General features: G+C 46.3%; 2 protein-coding genes across 5 annotated transcripts in view; both read left to right on the forward strand.

The window, feature by feature from the left end:
- Vps8 (vacuolar protein sorting 8) overlaps positions 1 to 19963 on the forward strand; it is a 962017-nt gene that overhangs the window by 419658 nt on the left and 522396 nt on the right. For all 4 annotated transcript variants that reach the window (XM_070531351.1, XM_070531354.1, XM_070531353.1 and 1 more), the window contains one exon: positions 993 to 1087. In XM_070531351.1, the coding sequence (XP_070387452.1) occupies positions 993 to 1087 (95 nt within the window). The remainder of the gene's footprint in view (positions 1 to 992; positions 1088 to 19963) is intronic.
- LOC139057080 (tigger transposable element-derived protein 6-like) lies at positions 9872 to 12035 on the forward strand. The gene has a single exon (XM_070534868.1). It carries the CDS (start codon positions 10358 to 10360, stop codon positions 11915 to 11917), a length of 1560 nt encoding a protein of 519 aa, XP_070390969.1. The 5' UTR covers positions 9872 to 10357; the 3' UTR covers positions 11918 to 12035.

The following is a 19963-nucleotide window of genomic DNA, read 5'->3' on the forward strand; positions in this document are numbered from 1 at the left end:
GTGTGCGGCCTAATTTCAGGTATTAAAAATTCTTAATACAACTGCCCAAAGGAAATAGCTTAGCTGGAAATTAAGCTGTGATGCTGCAAGCTCATACAAGTTGTTGTTTTTTTTCTTTCGATTTTGCATGATGTGCTGCATAATAACTGAATTTTGTATTTTTCTTCATCATGCCGTCTGTGTAACAGTCGTAAAATAGCTGCAGGCTTTTAGTACGTACATTTAACTGCTTCTGGTCATTGGTTATCTTTCTTTGGTGTTCACTTACAGGCAATTTTTCATAACAGTTGATTTTGGGGGGATGAGATGCAACAGCTATAAAAAGCAATCATGATCATGTGAGAAACAGTATAGTGGCTACTTTTGGACATCATTGTCATACCTGCGAACCTATGAACTTTACAATTCATAAAATCTTGCGGGAGGTGGAAAGGGGGAAAGTAGGAGGGTGATGGCATGCAGTCTTTTCAGGGGTACATATGAACTTGAGTAATGAGGATTTAACTTGTGACGCAGCACACTAAGCAGCAGCAAACTTGAAACAGCAAATACTGACAAGTGACAAACTGTTTCTTGACCACAATGATATTTCAGTGTTTAGCTGTTGCCAATTTCACCTGCTTCAACAACTTGGGTTGAATAAACTTGCTTGAAGCAAGGATCCGTCTTACATTTTTTCACTGTCAAAAGACTTGCAATGGAACGTATAGAGACAGATGTGTGATACACTTTTGCAAACGAAATCCGTTTTTCATAAAACTTAATGCAACCCTCATAAAATCCTAAAACGAGGTCAAATTTCTTCGCTTCACAAAAAAATTTGAGAGAGTTGGCAGGTATGCATGGTTACAGTATCTTGTGTAGTAACCTTTGGATGTATCAAGAGTAGCTTGTTTTTGACGAAAGTTCCCACTCCTAACCATTGGTTATCGTAATTTTACCTGCTTGTTGAGCAACATTTTCTCAGTCTTGGTGTTCCCACTGCAATGCAGGAACTGATGGCAGTGCTGTGGCAAGCCCTGGATTCTGGCCAGCAGCTCACTGACAGCCAGGTGCTTCTGGGCAACAAGCTGTTGGTTTACATAAGGTACATTTTCTTCACTCAACCTCATGATTGCTCTGCATAAATGTATTGGCTACTCCATGTTGGCAGCCTAGGAGTGTGAAGCATCCTAATTTCCATGCTCTGTCATACCTTCATGCGCTCACCTCCCTTCAATGTGTGCTCACACATCCACCAACACATGCACCATCAATTAGTCCTGCTAACACCCTTTTTTAATCTTTTAACGAACCTTTTCACAGTCGGCACTTGCTTTTTGTCATGGCCTGAGGCTTAAAGAAGCCAGCTGTACAAGTATACTCTTTCTTTATGTTCAAATATGTGTTCGGACATTTTTTTATTTCCTCAAGAAGCTTGAAAGCGGTATTTCATGCAAGTGGAATTAGTTGGCAGTGTTTAAATGTTTTTCACATATAGATCAACTGCTGTTTGGTTTCATCTGCTGCTGTTCTTGAAGCGTGGTGACATTCAATGCAACTGTTAATGATAAGAAAAAGAAAGAAGCAGCTTCTAAATATTTGGCTATGGGTATGTCAAGTGTCCCAGATGCACCACGCTCAATCATCGCACATTTTTCTGATAATATTCATGACTTTTCACTGTACTGCGTAAAGCATTTTTAAAAAAATACTTCTGCCAAAACATTTTTTGGTTCTGCTCTGTTAAATAAAAGTGTATCATAAAAGTATTTATTTAGGAATAATTTCTGTACCCCGCAGGGCCGTTTGCGTAAGCAGATGTTCGGTGTGTTGCAACACCACGTACCCGAGAACACGAGGGTTGGACCCTCCTGCATGTAGCCGTGCATGGCTTAACCGTATCTCGGGAAAGGGGGATACCTTTCCCGAGATACGGTTAAGATACGGAGGAAAGGCTGGGTCAGTCTGGCACCTCCAGACTGACCCACCTGAAGGAAATTGGCAGTTGCCTTTTCATCTTTCCTGTCTTTTTTTCATTTGTTCTTATTCCGAATTTCCTGGAAGCAAGGGTTAACCATGCGTAATTTATCCAATCTTTGGTATATATATTAGGTTATGGTGGCAGTGCATAGCTGGAATCTGCAGGTTTCTCAGAACCTGTAGCCTCCCCTTTTTGGGCTCGGTGGTGGGTAGCCACCACCGTCGCCATATTTTGAAACCATGTTATGGCAGCTTTTCAATTTACCCACCGAACTGCCCTAGACAACTTTCCATGATACCACATCTTGCGTAGTGAAGGAACAGCAAGTATGTGTAAGCTATCCCCGTTCTTGGTGGTGAAATGCCTCATAGAAAAAATTTGTGAAAAATACAAAGCCTCGAAAATCACCAGCAGAAACCTCCTAATAGAATTGAGAAACAAAAACCAAGTGCAAAAGCTGTCAGGTCTCGCCCGTATTGATGAAGTCAAAGTCACGATTTCTCCCCATTGCTCCCTAAACACCTGCACGGGTATTAACTCAAGAGGATGATTTTCTCAACTTGAGTGATAAAGACCTCCTCGAAGGGTTCAAAGGACAAAATGTGGTCAAAGTTCAAAGAATTGTAATCCGGAGAAACGATGAACAACTCCCCACCAAACGTGTGATTCTTACATTTGATACTAGCATTTTCCCTACTGCTCTTGATGCAGGATATCTAAAGATCAATGTTGGACCATATATACCAAACCGAAGGTGGTGCTTCAAGTGCCAGGGGTTTGGCCATGCATCACAATCATGTAGAGGCAAAGGAACATGCGCGAAGTGCAGTGCCAACGACCATCTGTCTGAAAACTGTAACGCTCTCACATGCTGGGTAAACTGCAAAGGGGATCATCCGGCATATTCACGATCATGTCCCTGTTGGAAGATGGAGGAGGAGGTAATTGCCCTCACAGTAAAAGAGAAGAAATTGTTTTTCAAAGTGAGAAAGAGGCTTTCACTCTTACCTCAAATGAGATATGCCAATGTGGTGCAGCAAGGGCCAGTACCACATCGGTCTCAGGAGTCTACAGAGGTCACAGTAAGTGGTCCCGTAGCAACTCCATCCCCCCCTTGGTGGCAGCAGCTAGTGCTGCTCCACCATCATCCAACATGGCCCTGCAGACAGCTCTTCCACAGGTCCTAAGACTAAACCGAACACCAAGGCCCGAGATGTGTGTCTTGGCGCCTGGCTCTCCATCATCCAGCGCCTCAGAGAAGGCGATGGAGGTCAATCCCAAAACCCTGGAGTCATCGATGCCAAAGGAAGAGCATTCTTTTGATTACTCCATGAAGCACAAGTGTAACTGCGCCGAAAAAGGGAGACGTCACCTGAATGGTTACCGTCCATCAAATGAGTATTGTTCTCTAATGCATGTTGCCTTTAATTTTTAAGTTCACACACATCAGTACATTTCTCATTTTACAACCATGGCTTTGATTGTACACTAGAATTGCCGAGGTCTCATACACAATATAGGTGACATCAAAGACATCAACATCTTTTAGCCAGTTGCAGTGTGTCTTTAGGAAATGAATCTCGGTTAAAAAAAAAAAATTGTCAAATTATCAAAGGTTTCGCCATTGTTTCAAGAGACCGCTAATATTCCAGCCGCTTGTCAGGTGGAGTTGCTATAGTCATGCAGGGCGGCACTCCTACCCGAAATGTCCAATTGAATACATTTTTTGAGGCTGCAGCTGTCACCATTCTGTCTCGCAAAACCATCACCATTTGTTCACTGTATATACCACCCCACACCCATTTTACTACTAAACACTTATAAAATTTAACAGGTCAATTACTGGAGCCATTTGTTTTAGTAGGAGATTTAAATGCTCATTGTACTCCTTGGGGCAGTGTCAAAACTGACCACAGAGGGCTGCTCGTTGAAGATCTGCCTTTTTAACTCACGTGCACCGACGTACTTTTCACCGATTTCCCACACTTTTATTTGTTTAGATTTAGCTTTTTGCTCACTATCTTTTCTTAATTATCTTAAATGGGAAGCCCTTGACACGTCATATGGTAGTGTTCACTTACATGCAGTCATCAAACTCTTATCATGACCACCAAGCTTAGGCACTAGGCCACGCCGGTGGAAATTAGAGCTCGCTGACTGGTCGGTTTTTACGGAGAATGTGAAACTGGAAGCTTTCTTTTCGACAAAACGAAGCGTTCATGAACATAACAAAAAAGTCACTGAGGTCATAACCTCAGTGGCAGAAAAGGCAATACCCCAGTCATATGGTATTGTGCGCAAAAAGCTGAATGCCTGGTGGACAAGCAAGTGTACTGAAGCTAAAGAACAAAATAAGGCCTGGGGAATCCTACAGAGGTACCCTACCTATAGCAACCTTTTAACTCGTTCGTTACCACGAGAAAATGTTCGTTTCTTTATAGGTCTTGGAAAAATATAATTTATTACTACAAATAATATTCCAGTGCACCTTGCAGCATAGCATGTTGTACATAATGAAATGCTATTTCCAAAAACACACGTTGCCAAACAAAAAAAATTTTATTGGGGAGAACAAAAATTGTAGAAAGCGCTATTTTTGCTGCCAGTTGATAAAAATAACAACAAAAAAACATGATGTCTACAAAAATATTAATATCAAAGGAAATTCAGAATATACATTTCAAAGATAAATAACCCAGGAATAGTGTCTGAAAAAATAAATGCTCATTACGCCGCCGTTCTTCGGATACAAAAAAAAAAAAAAAAACTAAGACCAGTTGATTGCTCATGCCATGCAGTGAAGCAATTCCTGGATTATGTGAAGCATAGGTGCACTCCGCACTTTTTGTACAAAACGTCTGGTGTTTGTTTGACTTTGTGGTCCTCATAACACATTTTCCAGTTCCGCCTTTTTAGCATCTTCTGAGGATGATTTGGTGAGAAGTCCATGGAATACTTCACTAGTTCGTCTAAATTCATGCACCTCTTCCAGGACCGATTGCTCTCAGCATAGCTGGGCAACTACAAGACTATGCATCCAAGCATATCTGTTTGCATTTGTGCAGATTGTTTTGGTCACCTCTACCTAGAAGAAGAGTAGAAAGAAATCCCACACCATTGTAAGCTGTCTTCCGCTGATCCATAGTGCTGAGCTGAGATGTGCTATAAGCGACCTTCTTGGCTTGAACGGAAGTTTCTTTGCTGCTGATGGAAGCACATCGTAACCAAGTGAAGTACGTACTCTGAACATAATCAGTATAGCTCCCAGGTCGAGCAAAAAGATCAGCAGATAAGCACGCACAAGGAAGGAGACTGCTCAAGGCTGTAAAGGACACTTGCCGTTGACCAGCTGCAGATGTCTCATGCTGACTCAAAACATTGTCATCGTCAGAGCTTGAATCTGCTTTGCTGTCATCTTTGGAATCATAACTCGAGTCCTCGTCACTAAATTGAAGTGCGGGTGCCACATAGTTTCGAGCACGACGCTTTGCTCACGACACAGCCGCGCGGGAGGACGCCATGGGAGCTACTTTCGATAACTTTCAATAAGCACCCCTTGCCTGGATTTTACAAGAGAATGGAAACCAAAACTCTCAAAAACTGGTTGAAATGTTAGACATGTGGCAGACCTTCAGAAATACACTTCAGCGGGATCAAATGACTCAGACTCCAAACCAAAGCTCACTAGTGAACAGCCGGCTTCATTTTCAGTTAATTATCACCGTTCAGCACTGTCGGAGGGCAAGGCCAGTGATACAACTTAATTCTGAACTTGCTGGGAGTCATTTGATTACAAAATTTTGATGCTAGTGCAGTGCAATCAGGAGCGGCATGCTTGTTTCTTGAGCGCGGCAGAAGGTGACAGCCACGCCTTCATTCGCTTCAACATATGCACATTAGTTCGCAAAAAGGTCGGTCAAAAATCACAACCTCTCCGGAACGGGAAAATTTAAACTGATTCTGAAAGTTTAGTACCTGTACTAACTACTGTATGGCCTTAAGCAGATAAGAAATGGCTCCAACATATCGAAATCGGCGATCTAAACCATCGTTCACTGGTGATGGATTTGAATAGGCGTGGCAATGAAACAGTTAAAGTTCAAATAGGCCAAAGCGCAATTTCTTCGAAGACAGGCGGAGAAATTATCATGGCAAAAATACATATGTTCAGTTAATACTATGGTTACATCAAAACAAATGTGGGACCAGGTGAGGAAATTTAAAGGAGAGTACTCATCATACACAATACCACTACTTGCATGTCCAGGCATACAAGCAACACTACAGGACCAGCCCAATTTATTAGGCGAACACTTTTACAACGTCTCCAGCTCAGCAAACTACTCAAATACATTCTTAAACTATAAAGAGTTCGTGGAGAAACAGACACTACCCACCATTGGGTTTTTAAATTCATTGTATAATGACCCCCCTCACAATACAGGAAGAGAGTTCTTTCTGCCGGTAGAAAAACTGCAACAAGTCTAAATCCATATCCACTACACACTGCTGGCACACTTATCTCAAGCATCGGTAGAGGCACTTCTTAAATTTTTCAACAAGATATGGGAGTCCGGGGTAATGCCTACAGATTGGAAAAATGCTGTAGTAGTGCCTTTTCTAAAATCTGGTAAACCCGCAACATCCCCTAGCAACTATAGACCCATTGCATTAACAAGCTGTCTAGCCAAATTCTATGAGAGCATCATAAACATAAGACTCACATTCATCCTTGAAACACGACGCCTAATAGACATGCACCAGTGCGGATACAAACAGGGCTGCTCCACCACTGACCATCTCGTGCGACTAGAGCAGGAAATACATGACGCGTTTCTACATAAACAATACTGTCTCACTGTTTTATTCGATTTAGAAAATGCGTATGATATGATGTGGCGATATGGAATCTTGAGAGACCTGGCTGACCTGGGAATTCGTGGCAGAATGCTAAATTGTCTATGTGATTTAATGTCGAATAGAACATTTCAAGTACATCTCGGCACAATATTTTCGCGCACGTTTACACAAGAAAATGGTGTTCCATAAGGTTGCATTCTGAGCATGACACCCTTCATGGTCAAAATGAATTCTATTAATAAAATCATCCCACCCTCAGTTATGCACTCAATATTTGTCGACGATTTGCAAGTGGCTTGCTCCACCTCAAATCTACCCACATGCGATGGACAACTACAAATAACGATAGATAATCTCATACCATAGGCTGACAAAAATGGTTTCCATTTTTTAACCCACAAAACTATTATAGTTCTGTTCTCCCAGAAGCGAGGGTTACACTGCGATCCAGTTCTGACATTGGATGGTACAACACTGCTGGTCAAAGAAGACTAAAAATTTTTAGGCGTACCTTTTGAGCAGAAACTGAACTTCCTGGCCCACATTAACACAACAAAAATTAAAGCAAACAAAGCAAACGTCGTCAATCCGAGGCAAGGGGTAAACGTCTACCTTGGTAATGCGGTTTAGGTGATGATAACCTACGCAGAAACGCCATGTGCCATCTTTCTTTTTAACAAGCACCACGGGCGACGCCCAAGGGCTTGACGAAGGTTCAACAATACCTTTGGCAAGCATCTTGTTCACTTCATCTTGAATAACCTTATGCTCTGAAGCAGAAACTCGATATGGCTGGCGATCAATAGGACTGGCATCACCAGTATTTATGTGATGCTTAACAATTGAAGTCTGGCCCAATTGGCAATTGTTGAGGTCGAAGATGTTGTGGTAGGAAACCAAAAGGCGACACAGAGCTGCTGCTTGTTCTAGCAATAGGTCCGCAGCAATCATGGGACGAAATGTTGTGTCAGAGCAAATAACATCCTGTGGACATGGTGAAGAATCGGAGCAGAGGTCTACGGAAAACGTCGTGACGTGGTCATCTCCGATAGCACGGAGCATTGCAACCGATATGCCTTTGGGTAGAACTTCCTTTGTCAGGCCAAAATTGACAATGGGGAGGCATGTCCGGTTATTGGCGACGGTGATGACGGAGTGGGGCACAGTTATGTTGCGCATTAAAAGGATATCAGGAACAGGTGTGGCGACGTAATGAACATCGGGCACAGGAAAAGACGATATCAAATCGATGAAAGTCAAGGCTTTAGGCGACAGGCGGACGAAGGCGGTCGTACTAAAGTTGTTCGGCAGTTCGTCACGAATATGCACGAGTAGAGGAAGTTCGAGTCAAAGGGTACCGGCAGAACAGTCGATCAAAGCTGAATGCACCGTAAGAAAGTTGAGTCCGAGGATTAGGTCGTGAGGACAATTGGTTAGCACTGTAAAAAGAACAGGAACATGGCGGTCGGCGGTACTTATACGGGTAGTGCACATTCCAGTGACGTCAACAGTGTCGCCATCAGCCACGTGTATGGCTCGAGAGTAGGAAGCGTGAGAACTTTCCTCAGTTGACGATGGAGGTTAGAACTCATTATGGACACCTGGGCTCCAGTATCTATTAACGTCGTCAAAGGGACACCGTCGACGTGAACATCAAGTAAGTTCTGGTTTGTTGGGAGGGTCAATGCAGGATTTCGACACGACGAAGATAATGCAGCAATATTGTCGAAGGAGGCAAGACGGGTAGCATACCTGCCAAAGAACAGCGTTGCCTAAGTGGCACGTCAGGGGGCAGTGCCACAACTGCCCCCGGTGTCTTTCCTAACCACACACAGTGAGTGAGCGGCGATGCCATCCGCCCTCCTAACGGCTGTAGCCAGCACTACTCCGCGATCCCAGAAGACAGGCCATCGACTACTGGGTTGGTGGCGTCCAGTCTTGTCTGCCAAGGCCATGTCTCCAAGGTGAACAAACCACTCGAAAGAGCAGGTGTCCAATGCCCCTGAAGATGCGATGGACACTTCTTCTAGCCAGACAGTGCAGCAAGCACTTAAGGAGTGGTGGGAATCTCTTGATTGCTTGAGAGAAACCCTGCATCACAGGACATGAAAAGGGCTTTGTAGGTTGTCAGCTTTCATACATTAGACACACAGCATGATCCTGGACACACAAATATTGCTGTGGAATGTCAGGGGGACTCGCACAATCTAAATGATGTTAAAGAACTTCATCGTAAACTAAGTCCAAAAGTGCTGTGTGTCCAAGAAACACACCTAAAATCTACACACACTAACTTTCTTACACAATGTCACTTTTCAGAAAAACCGTGATGAGGCTAACATCTCATCAGGTGGTGTAGCCATAGTCATCGTCAAGAGTGTTTCTTGCACAACTTGCCCCTTTAGACACCCCTTGAGGCAGTGTCAGTGCGGCCAGTTCTTTTTAATATTTGGTTACTGTCTGCTCTTTATATATACCACCCAGCTATCGCCTCAGAAAAAAACTGGCTGTGGCTTAGCTAAGGTTAAGCCCAGGATGCGAAGCATACTAGCCTTTCTTTTAACACGACAGCGTTAAGGAGCTCGTGTCGCAGAAAAGCCGGTGTCGTCGGCGTCGGCTCAGGCGTGCCGTGCTTGCTCAGGCGCACATTTCGTTGTCGCGCCAAACGCTGCGTTGCTCGACGCTCACCGCGTCCGATGCGGGGCGCGTAGTCGCTGCGCCGTAGCAAAGCCACCTAGAAACAGTCTCTGTAGCACGCCGCAACCTTCGCTTCTCATTCCAACGAGCAGCTCTGTCTCCAAGAGGCATCTCGCCTCGTGAGTGTCTAGCAGAGGCAAGCGCAGCTGCTTATGTACCGCCGCGACGCCGCAAGCGACGCCGCGAGTTGGAGCCCCGTTTCTCCTCTGTCGTGACGTCTCGGTGTCACGTGGTATTGAAGGCGACACCGCCGCGCCTGAGGAGCTGGGTTGAGCTCTAGTAATATGCTTCGCATAAAACAGGTTTCTATAACCTCACAGATCAAATGCTGGAACCCTACATACAGTCGAACCCCGCTACAACGAACGTCGCTTCAACGAAATTTTCGCTTCAACGAAATATTTCCAATTCCCCGTCAGCTCGCTATACAAAGTAATGGAACAAATTTCTCATCACAACGAACCATTTTTGGGGCGCGTTTCCGCTTCAACGAAATTTTTGCTATGCGAAGCTCGATTTAAAAATATATCTTACAATAAAACAAGCATATCGCCGCCCATCTATGTACTTCCATAGGCCCACGCTGCTTTGTTTCGCTAAACATTCGCTGGACCAAACTAATCCACTCACTGAAACGCACATGATCACCGCCATAGCTTGGTGTTGATGACTATCGGGCTGGCTGCCTTGCGACAAGGCGCGGGGGCAAGCTCCCGTTTTCTTCCAATCCAATTCAGAGCCGCAACCAATCCGTTGCCAAAGGACGCAGCAGCCTGGCAACAGCAGCGCGTTTGCCCTAGTTTTTTTCACTCGTGCTTGTGCTGCTAGTGCGCTGTAATGAATGCGAGCATGGCGACTTCATCTAGAAAGCGGAAGTTCCTCTCGCTTGAAGAGAAGGCACGGATTATCAGCGCGGCATCCAGTGGCAGGAAAAAGGGAGATGTTGCAGCGGACTTCGGCATCTCACAGAGCACGCTGTCAACGATCTTGAAGTCGAAAGACGCGATAGCGCAAGCTCTTTCTTCGGGGACATCCGCGAAGCGGAAAAAGCTGACGCAAGCGGCTCATGAGGACCTTGAGAAGGCTCTGTACACGTGGTTCCTCGACGTGCGCGCAAAGAAGATGCCGGTCAGCGGAAACATGTTGCAGCAAAAGGCACTTGGCTATGCCTGTATGCTGGGCATCAATGATTTCAAAGCCAGCTCAGGGTGGCTGACCCGTTTTAAGGCCAGGCATGAAATCATCGCTAAAGTGCTGTGTGGGGAGTCGGCCTCATCAGACGCCGACGCTGCATCTGCTTGGGCATCAGCTACTGTGCCGGAATTAATGGAGAAATATGCCACATCAGACATATACAATGCCGATGAAACGGGACTTTTCTTCGAGCTCCTCCCCTCCAAGACGCTTCACATGAAGGGCCAGCCATGCAGCGGAGGGAAGCATAGCAAAAAGCGTGTGACTGTGCTCCTGTGCTGCAACATGGACAGGTCTGACAAGCGCTGCCCACTGGTGATAGGCAAAAGTGCGAAGCCGCGGTGCTTCAAAGGTGGCAAGAGCCTGCCCGTCAAATATGTTGCCAATAAGAAGTCTTGGATGACACGGGCCGTTTTCAAAGAGTGGCTAACCGCTTTCGACCGTGACATGACGGCAAAGAAACGTAAGGTTTGTTTGCTCATCGACAATTGCTCAGCGCATAACGTTGAAGACGTTCAGCTTCAAAGCGTGGAAGTAAGATTCTTCCCGCCGAATTGCACGGCTTTAATCCAGCCGCTGGATCAAGGTATCATCAATAGCGTTAAAAGCGCTTATCGACAGCGACTGATTCAGCGGCTGGTGTTAAACATCGACACCGGTCGGGCAATCGAAGTGGATTTGTACATGGCTGTACAGATGGTCTCAGCAGCGTGGACGGCAACCAGTCGCAGTATCATCTACAACTGTTTTGTGCACGCCGGCTTTCACTCCGATGCTCAACTGGCAGCGAACTCCACGTCGGACGAGGAAGGCTGCAGTACAATTGCTCCACCCTCCACAGAGGCCAATGCGGCATGGGCAGCCCTTCAGGACTCCGGAGATGTGCCGGCCGATGTTCACATCGGCGACTACATCGCTGTTGACAGTGAAGTGCTAGCTCACGAGGAGCTGAGTGACGAAGCTATAATTGAGGGCGTTCGCCACAACGACGCATCATCGGATGATGACAGCGACGCGGAGGACTTAGCGCCACCACCTGCAATAAAAGTGATGGATGCTTTTGATGTTATCCGCAGATTTTTCGGTGCTCACGATGACGACGTCGCGATGCAACTGTTCACCGAGTGCGAAAGCCGCGCCACTGCACTCGTGGCAAAAAAAAAGAAGCAGAAGAAGCTGACCGACTTCTTTGGAAATAAATGATGTTTTGGGACTATGTGGTCCAACCTGACAGTGTTTTTGGCCTGTTTTCGCCTCAACGAAATTTCGCTTTAACGAAATTTTTCGCGCGCCCCGTCAGTTTCGTTGTAGCGAGGTTCAACTGTACTCGTGGGTGATTTTAACACTCGCAACACATTGTGGGGAGAGACCCCCTTTGTTACATGTGAGGTTGAATCATTGAAAATTGTCTTCCAACTTCTGGTGCGTGCCTGTTTAATAAGAAGGTGCCCACCTATTACAACCTCCAGCGAAACTTGTATTTATCGATAGATCTAGCAATTGGCTCTCCCTCTCTTCTGCCTGACCTGGAATGGAATGTTATCAACAATCATTCTGGAAGCAACCACTTCCCTGTAACTTTAAAGTCAATAATGCAGCATGACAACCCCCCCCCCCCCCACATTCCTCTATGGAAATTACCATTGGCTTATTAGAAGCATTTTAAAGAACGAACTTATTTACCACAAGATTTTATTAACGATTTTACATAGACAATGATGTCGCATATTTTACCACTTTTATTATTGATGCAGCCAAAAAGCTTTCCCACTAACGAATGGTGTTTCGCATAAAAGACGTGGTCCCTGGTGGAACGAAGACTGTAGAGTAGCGCGAAAGAGACAGAATAAAGCATGGAGCATATTGCATAGATCGCCAAATGCAGGTAATCTCATTCAATTTAAACACATTAAACTGCATGGACGGCCGCGGCAGGCACATTTCGATGGGGGGTGAAATGCGAAAACACCCATTTACTTAGATTTAGGTGCACGTTAAAGAACCCCAGGTGGTCGAAATTTTCGGAGTCCTCCACTATGGTGTGCCTCATAATCAGAAAGTGGTTTTGGCACGTAAAAGTCCAGAATTTAATTCATTAAATCCCATGGAAGGTGGACATGGTGTCAGGCAAAGAGAGAAAGCTGGGTGAGATTGCTCTCGGGCATAGATTCATACACGCAGGAGTCGAGAAAGTGTGGAATGGCTTAAGAAAGCTAAAGGGGCAAGAAATCCATCCATTGCTTCTGGTGAATGACCAAGCGAATACCTCAGAAGAGTAAGCAGACTCTCTTGGGTAGCACTTCGAGCGTGTTTCAAACTCAATCCACTACTCACAATTCTTCCTGAACTACAAACAAATAGAATAATGTAAGGGATTTGTCTGTAAATGCCAACAAAATAAGCCATATAACTGTCCTTTTAGTATTGCCGAGTTAAGGGTTGCCTTGATTGCGTGCAAGAGCTCTGCACTGGGACCTGACAGAGTCATGTATGACAAGATTAACAGCTTACACACTGACACACAACTGACACTCCTCGCACTTTTCAACACTATTTGGACTTTCAGATACCTTCCATCTGCGTGGAAAGAAGCGATTGTTGTCCCTGTTTTGAAGAAGGGTAAAGACTCTTCCTCGGGCTCAAGTTACCACCCGGTAGCCCTCACAGGTTGCCTTTGTAAGCTTTTTGAAAAAATTATTAATCTTCGACTCATACATTTCCTTGAACAGAACAAAATGCTTGATCCATATCAGTGTGGCTTCAGAGAAGGGTGGTCCACAACTGATCAACTTGTGTGCATCGAAGGAAATATCCGTGATGCTTTTGTACATAAGCAGTTTTTCCTACCATTATTCCTCGATATGGAGAAAATGTATGACACAGCGTGGTATTACGGAATCTTGAGAGAGTTGTCAGGAATGGGCATCCATGGAAATAAGCTATTTGAACCTCAATACTGTCACGATCCACCCCGGGTCGTGAACAAGGGAGGGCTTGTGGCACCCTCCGATAGACGGACGCTCCGTAGCATGGTGGTGCTGAACGATAACTGACCGGCGAGCAGCCGTGCTCGTCGGTGTTTATTGTGGTGCGGTGACCAATGTTGCCTGCCGAGCTTTAGCAGGCCACCGAGCTTGGCGGGCGAACCAAGATTATGCCCGAGGGGGTGTCACATACTTGCTACACCCCCTTACCCCCAGTTTGTTTGTTAAATGAAGAACAAACGTCCATGTTCACAATATGAGGCTCTGCCTCCATCCTAGCTGGGTCGACGCTGCCTGCTATCCAGGCGAGTAACGGTCTGATGGCCTCCGCCGTCGAGTACTCCGCTTGGGCACCGGTGTTGACGGGCCGGGTGTGGCAACACCGGGTGCTGCCTGAGCCAGCCTTGCTCCATCCGGAGGGTTTGTAGTGGTCAGCCTTGCGAGTGGTGCTGGGCTCGACACCGGTCCAACGGGTGCCGCACCACTGGCTACGGTTGCCACCTCCGAGGTAGGTGGTGCTCTGCTGGGAGCGACTGGTGCTGCCGCTAGTCCTCCTGCGGGCTGGAACTCAGTGGCAGTCGAGGGTGCTGGCCAGGTCCCGAGGCGAGGCCTGACATGGTCGGTGTGTCTGTGCCACATGGCCCCTTCTGGCATGCGGACGAGCAGAGATGAGGCGCTTGCAGGAGACACCACCTGTCTGGCAGACCAGGGTGGGCCAGGACGGAAGTTCCTGGCGAAAACTGGAGCTCCCGACTCTGGCAAAGGCCCGGGACGGCACCCTTGGTCAGCAGCCAGCTTCTGCTTCAGCTTCTGCGTCTCTGATTGGGCCTCGCACAGCTTGTGCTTGCCATAAGAAACCTTGCTCTTGAGCTGCCTGTTGCGGCTCTGCAGGCTCGTTATAATGTGCCGCATCTCCCGGTTGATTGGCTGAGCCTGCTCGCTGGACACCGATGACGCCTCGAACTCAATGCGTAGATTCTCGTACTCTCGACGAATCTGCGCGATGTTGTTCTCGAGGCGGATGACCTCCGAGCGAAGCTTCTTCTGGACAACCAGCTCCTCGCTTTCCATCTGCTCAATCTGGCGAAGGTGTGAGTTTTTGGCTGTCGACAGCAAGGAGCGACACTCATCCAGCTGAGTCTTGAGTTGCATGCTCTTGTTGTACAGCACGGAGAACTGGCTCTGCAGGCACTTGTACTCGGCCGTGCACACCACCAGGCTCTCGGGCAGCGACCGCAGCTCTAGCCGCATCCGCTGCACCGTCTTCAGGGCCTCCTTGTGGTCATGTTGAAGCTGCTCCAGCTCCAGCAGCCGTGCCGATGCCAGCTCCCGCTGTTCCTCGAGCTGGCTCTGCAGGTCCTCCAAGTGCAGGGAGGCTGCTCCGCCACCACCGCCAGAGCCCCCCAAATCCACATGTAGGCGGGACCAGGGTCTCTGTAGGAACAGCCAGGGGGTGCTTTCCACATTACGCGAGGCTCACTGATGCTCCTGGCAGATATGGCAGCTCTACACCACATGCAGGCTGGCTTCCGGGTACTCTGGCAGTCGAATGCCCAGTGCATCAATCCAGTTTCGGCCCAGCAGCGTCGGCAACGACCCGTTCGTTAAGTAAAGGGGAAGGGTTGCCTCCCTGTCGCCAAAGCGAACGCTTACCTGTGCCTGACCCTGGACCTGGGAGAGTTGCCCGAAATACTGCGCAGCATCATGCCCGGGTCACATACTTGCTACACCCAGCTGGGTGTAACAAGTATGTGACGCCCCCTCGGGCATAATCTTGGTTCGCCCGCCAAGCTCGGTGGCCTGCTAAAGCTCGGCAGGCAACATTGGTCACCGCACCACAATAAACACCGACGAGCACGGCTGCTCGCCGGTCAGTCATTGCTCAGCACCACCACGCTACGGAGCGTCCGTCTATCGGAGGGTGCCACAAGCCCTCCCTTGTTCACGACCCGGGGTGGATCGTGACACTGGCGACGAAGATGGGATCATCGTGACACTGGCGACGAGGATGGGATCATCGTGACAATATCGAACGCAGTGATCGCGAAAAAGTTCGATATAGCCAGAATTAGATATAGAAAATCACGTAAAAAATGCATCAAAGAACTTCCGCAATTTAATAAATTAACCAAGGGCGCAATTCTGGATCGTTTGGAGTGCACGTTCGGTTGCCTAGGCTGCCCCGACTTCGTCAGCCGAGAGCTTGCAGTCAATTGTGTCGCATACAATTAGCCTAAGCAACACCTCTTCTAATTATAGGAGACTTCGTCGGCCGCGCGAAGTTGGCACGGCCTAGGCCAATCGCACGCAGCACAACCGAATGGGCACTTTGAACAACGATCCCCGATCATGCCCCAATCGCAGCTCAGTAAATACTCACTTGAAGCTTCACACAAAGCATTTATTTATTTGGCTGAAAGTAGTGCAGCAGTGTAGCCTGCTTCTTATTGGCAGCCATGTGCTTAAACACGGAGTCCTCAACATAGTCTAAACGATCCATAAGTGATAGGCCGGTGCCTTCTATTGCGCCGCAGTAGCGGCATAGAAGGGCCAAAGCACCTACAGCCTCAGTTGAAGTCAGTAGCGGGGCAACATCAGCGCTTGCAGGATCAGTCTCGGCAGCGTCTTCGTTTGTCCGCTACCTCTGCTGTGATATCCACGTCTGTCAATTTGAAACACCGTCAATAACAAAGTATTAAGTGGCCTCTGCCAAGGCATCTATGAGTGAGCCCGGTGAGCACGCGCTGTCGCGCATCATTGTGGATGCAAACCGCCAGTCCTCGCGAGGCGCTGCAGGCGCAGAGTGCGGCGCCAAGGTGGAGTCACTGTGGCAAATGCAATGTGTCGTTGACGGTGTTGAACTAGCCAAGCCGCCACGTGCGTATGCCACTACATTCGAATGGCACCCTCAGCGCCATCAATATGTGCAGCTATAGGGTGCTGAAGTCGGGAACGCCCATCACGCCACCGGTATCTTCGAAGGTGTTGCAGGAAAGCTCACCACCTGTCAACAGTGTGCACCTGGTCTGGGGTGGCGGAGTTCGATATATAGATTTTACGTCCAACCCCATTCAAAATAAAACACAAAAAATTCGCGCAATTTTCTAGGTGATGTAGAAAGTGTTCGATATATCCAATAATTCGATATATTCATGTTCGAAATATCGAGGTTTGACTGTAGAAAGCTAATTCTCTAATCGTACCTTCTGCGTCAAAGTCGGCAAGGTATTGTCATGTCCATTTATACAGGAAATGGGTGTACCCCAGGGAGGCATGCTCTGCTGCACACTCTGTATTGTTAAGATGACCACACTCTGCTCTTCATTACCACTAGCTAGGTATTATTCCATCTACGTGGACGACGTACAAATCGACTTCAGATCCTGTAATCTCGGAGTATGCGGGAGACAGGTACAGCAGGGCTTGAACAATGTGTCTAAATGGGCAGACAAAAATGGGTTTAAAGTTAACCCCCACAAAAGTTATTGTGTTCTTCTTACAAGAAAGAGAGGCCTGGTTCTAGATCCTTGTGTAGAACTGTATAGAAAAGTAATAACCTGTCAACAAAAAGCACAAATTTCTAGGTATTATACTTGACTCTAGGCTTAATACTTGTGCGAGGTTGTGGTAGAGCATCGTATCGAAGAGTACAATTGCATCAGGAACAGAACCGTCACCTGACCTAATGCCATCCCAGTCAATGCCTGGCAGGTTAAAATAACTAACCACTAATAGCTTATTTCTGTCGAACTAAGAAATGTGTTCACTTATCCTTAATAAATAATTGGGAGCAGAGTTTGGTCACCTGTACACTGCACATAAAACAAAAACATCACCATAAATATTGTTTTACGTACAGACTTTCAGTGTTGCTTGGCTTTGCTAACAGAATGGCCTCTACGGACAACTTTACTACAACAGTCACCCCGCTGCCCCTATAAGTTCTATCTCTACGAATAATTTTATAGGTAAGTGGGATTAAGTCCTTGTCGCTAATTTTCCTATGAAGCCAGGTTTCCGTTATAACTGCAATGTGTGGTGAGTGTGATAAAAGAACATAATTCAAATTGGTTTGTTTTATTCACGATGCTACATGCATTAATGTTTAGTAATCTAATAAGCATCTCATTGACTGGTCAATCAGAATGCAGATTGGTATGGAAACTAAAAGCCATCTCGCGTTTTTTTTTTTTTTCATTCCAGATAAATGCATCATTGTCAATGCTTAGCTTGTCATGCTGAAGTGAAACTTTCTTCCTGAGTGATTTAATATGCTTGGCACTTTACAGAAACAGCTTACATTTCTTCAAAGTGACCTCTGAATAGCCGTTTGAAACAAAAACCTTGGTTCCCTTCAGTTGAGAAACATTTTGAAATATAGCTTCTTTCTCATTGTAATCCAGAGAAACATTATGACCGGTCTTTTAGGACGAGTTCTACCAAGTCCGTGAATACAGTTGAACCCACTTATAACAATACTGAAGACTGCATACTTGCTGGTAAGCTTCCTAGTTCTTTTCCTCCACTGTGAATCAATGTTTTTTCCTGTACAAGTACCTCAGCACTCTCCCAGCCTATTTACTTTCTTCCATATTCCTCAGCTGTTATTCACAATAAGTTTTACTGTGAGCTTCCCCCACTTCAAAACTTGCCTAGCCCATATCACCCTGCACAGCTTCATTTGTAGTCTTCCCATGAGCACCCAATGCGAGGCATCCCACTGACCTTTGGTTGCCATCAAGTCCTGATTGTACCCCTGATTTCAAGCAAACATCCGCATTCCCAAATGTAAGTCCTGGAACCACTACACCTTTCCACATATCGCGGAGCACCTCGTACCTATTGTATCCCCATATCACTCTGTTTCATTATGGCCGCATTTCTCTTCCCCTTTGCTGTTATTGTTTTTTTCCTGTGTTTCCATATATCTGTCGCCTTCGTTTATCCCTATACCAAGGTATTTATATTCTTTTATCCGAGGTATTTCCTGGCCCTGTATTGTCACTGTCTGTTCGCTGTATGCTGTGCTAATGGTACCGTCGCCTAGTGGCAGCGGCCACTCAGACAGACCTCAAACAGCCTCTACAAAAGGGCTTTGTCTTTCAGTTTCCCTGTAACAGATTTACGTTTTCTCATATATTCGAAGAACAATCCAAAGCTATCGTGTCTGCAGCTTGTATGTAAGTCATACTTTGCGCTTTTCTGACGCAAATTATTATTAAACAATAGTTCATTTCAATAAGACTTTTGTGCTTGAAGGACAGTGGCCTAAAAGAATGAGGATGTATGCTGCACTTCTGCACACATGCATGCACACATGAAGTACATTGCTTATAGTGGTTCTTGTGTAAGATAGTCTAACGTCAGTTGGGGTGGTGGTACTTGTCTAACATCTGCACCAGCTTCGCAGTACGCCCGTGAGCAAAAGTATAAAAACCATAGGGTCACCGAAAAAACATTTCTTTGTAATTAACGTGCATAAACTGAAATTGACGAGTACACTGAAAAGTTCACAATGCCAAGTTTGGACTGCAGTTCTCAATCTCAAGTTGCATTCACAGGCAGAGAAAAAAATCGGCTTTATCGCGCCATATACTTTTGTTCACGGGTCTACATCCACTTTCACAGGGTTTAATGGAAGCAGATTTCTTTCCTTTGTGGTAATGCTTGCAGCCAATAATTGACTGGTGCATGTAATTCAAGCTAGTGATTCAATTCTTTTTATGAAGAAACATAACATGACTGACTGTACAATAAAGAAGTATTTACCGTATATACTCGTGTAAGGGCCACACTCCCCACTTTGGAGGGCAAAATTTTAGGGAAAAATTCAAAACGTCCTGCCAGAAAACGAAGCTCCGTTGCCGCTAGATGATGCTAGCTGCTTTTCCGTCGACGCCACTCAGGCCGATGGCACTGCACCATTATTTCTTTGTGTGGTGAGTCGTGTCAGCTGTGTTGGCAGCGTTTCCAGTCAGATCGGTGGCATTTCGCCTCTAGAGAAGGGAGCCCTGTTTGGGTCGGCGCTGGTCAGGGACGACGGGCTGGCATCTGAGGGCGTTTCTTGCAGTGTTATGTCATTTGCACCTTTCTTACCCTCTGCTACAGTTGTGGAAACAGTGCGAACCTTTAGCGGGCCGTGCAAGGGCTGCATCCAGCCAAGATTCTAGGGAAAGAAAAAGTGCAGCCCTTACACAAGTATACACGATAATTATTCTGTAATTATGATGACTTACTATAAAATTCACAAACAGTCATTCCACCA

Source organism: Dermacentor albipictus, chromosome 1 (genome assembly GCF_038994185.2).
Source record: "Dermacentor albipictus isolate Rhodes 1998 colony chromosome 1, USDA_Dalb.pri_finalv2, whole genome shotgun sequence".
Taxonomy (NCBI): Eukaryota; Metazoa; Arthropoda; class Arachnida; order Ixodida; family Ixodidae; genus Dermacentor; species Dermacentor albipictus.

Excerpts from the sequence above, each read along its gene's own strand:
- LOC139057080 (XM_070534868.1), top strand. The coding sequence starts at position 10,358 with ATGAATGCGAGCATGGCGACTTCATCTAGAAAGCGGAAGTTCCTCTCG.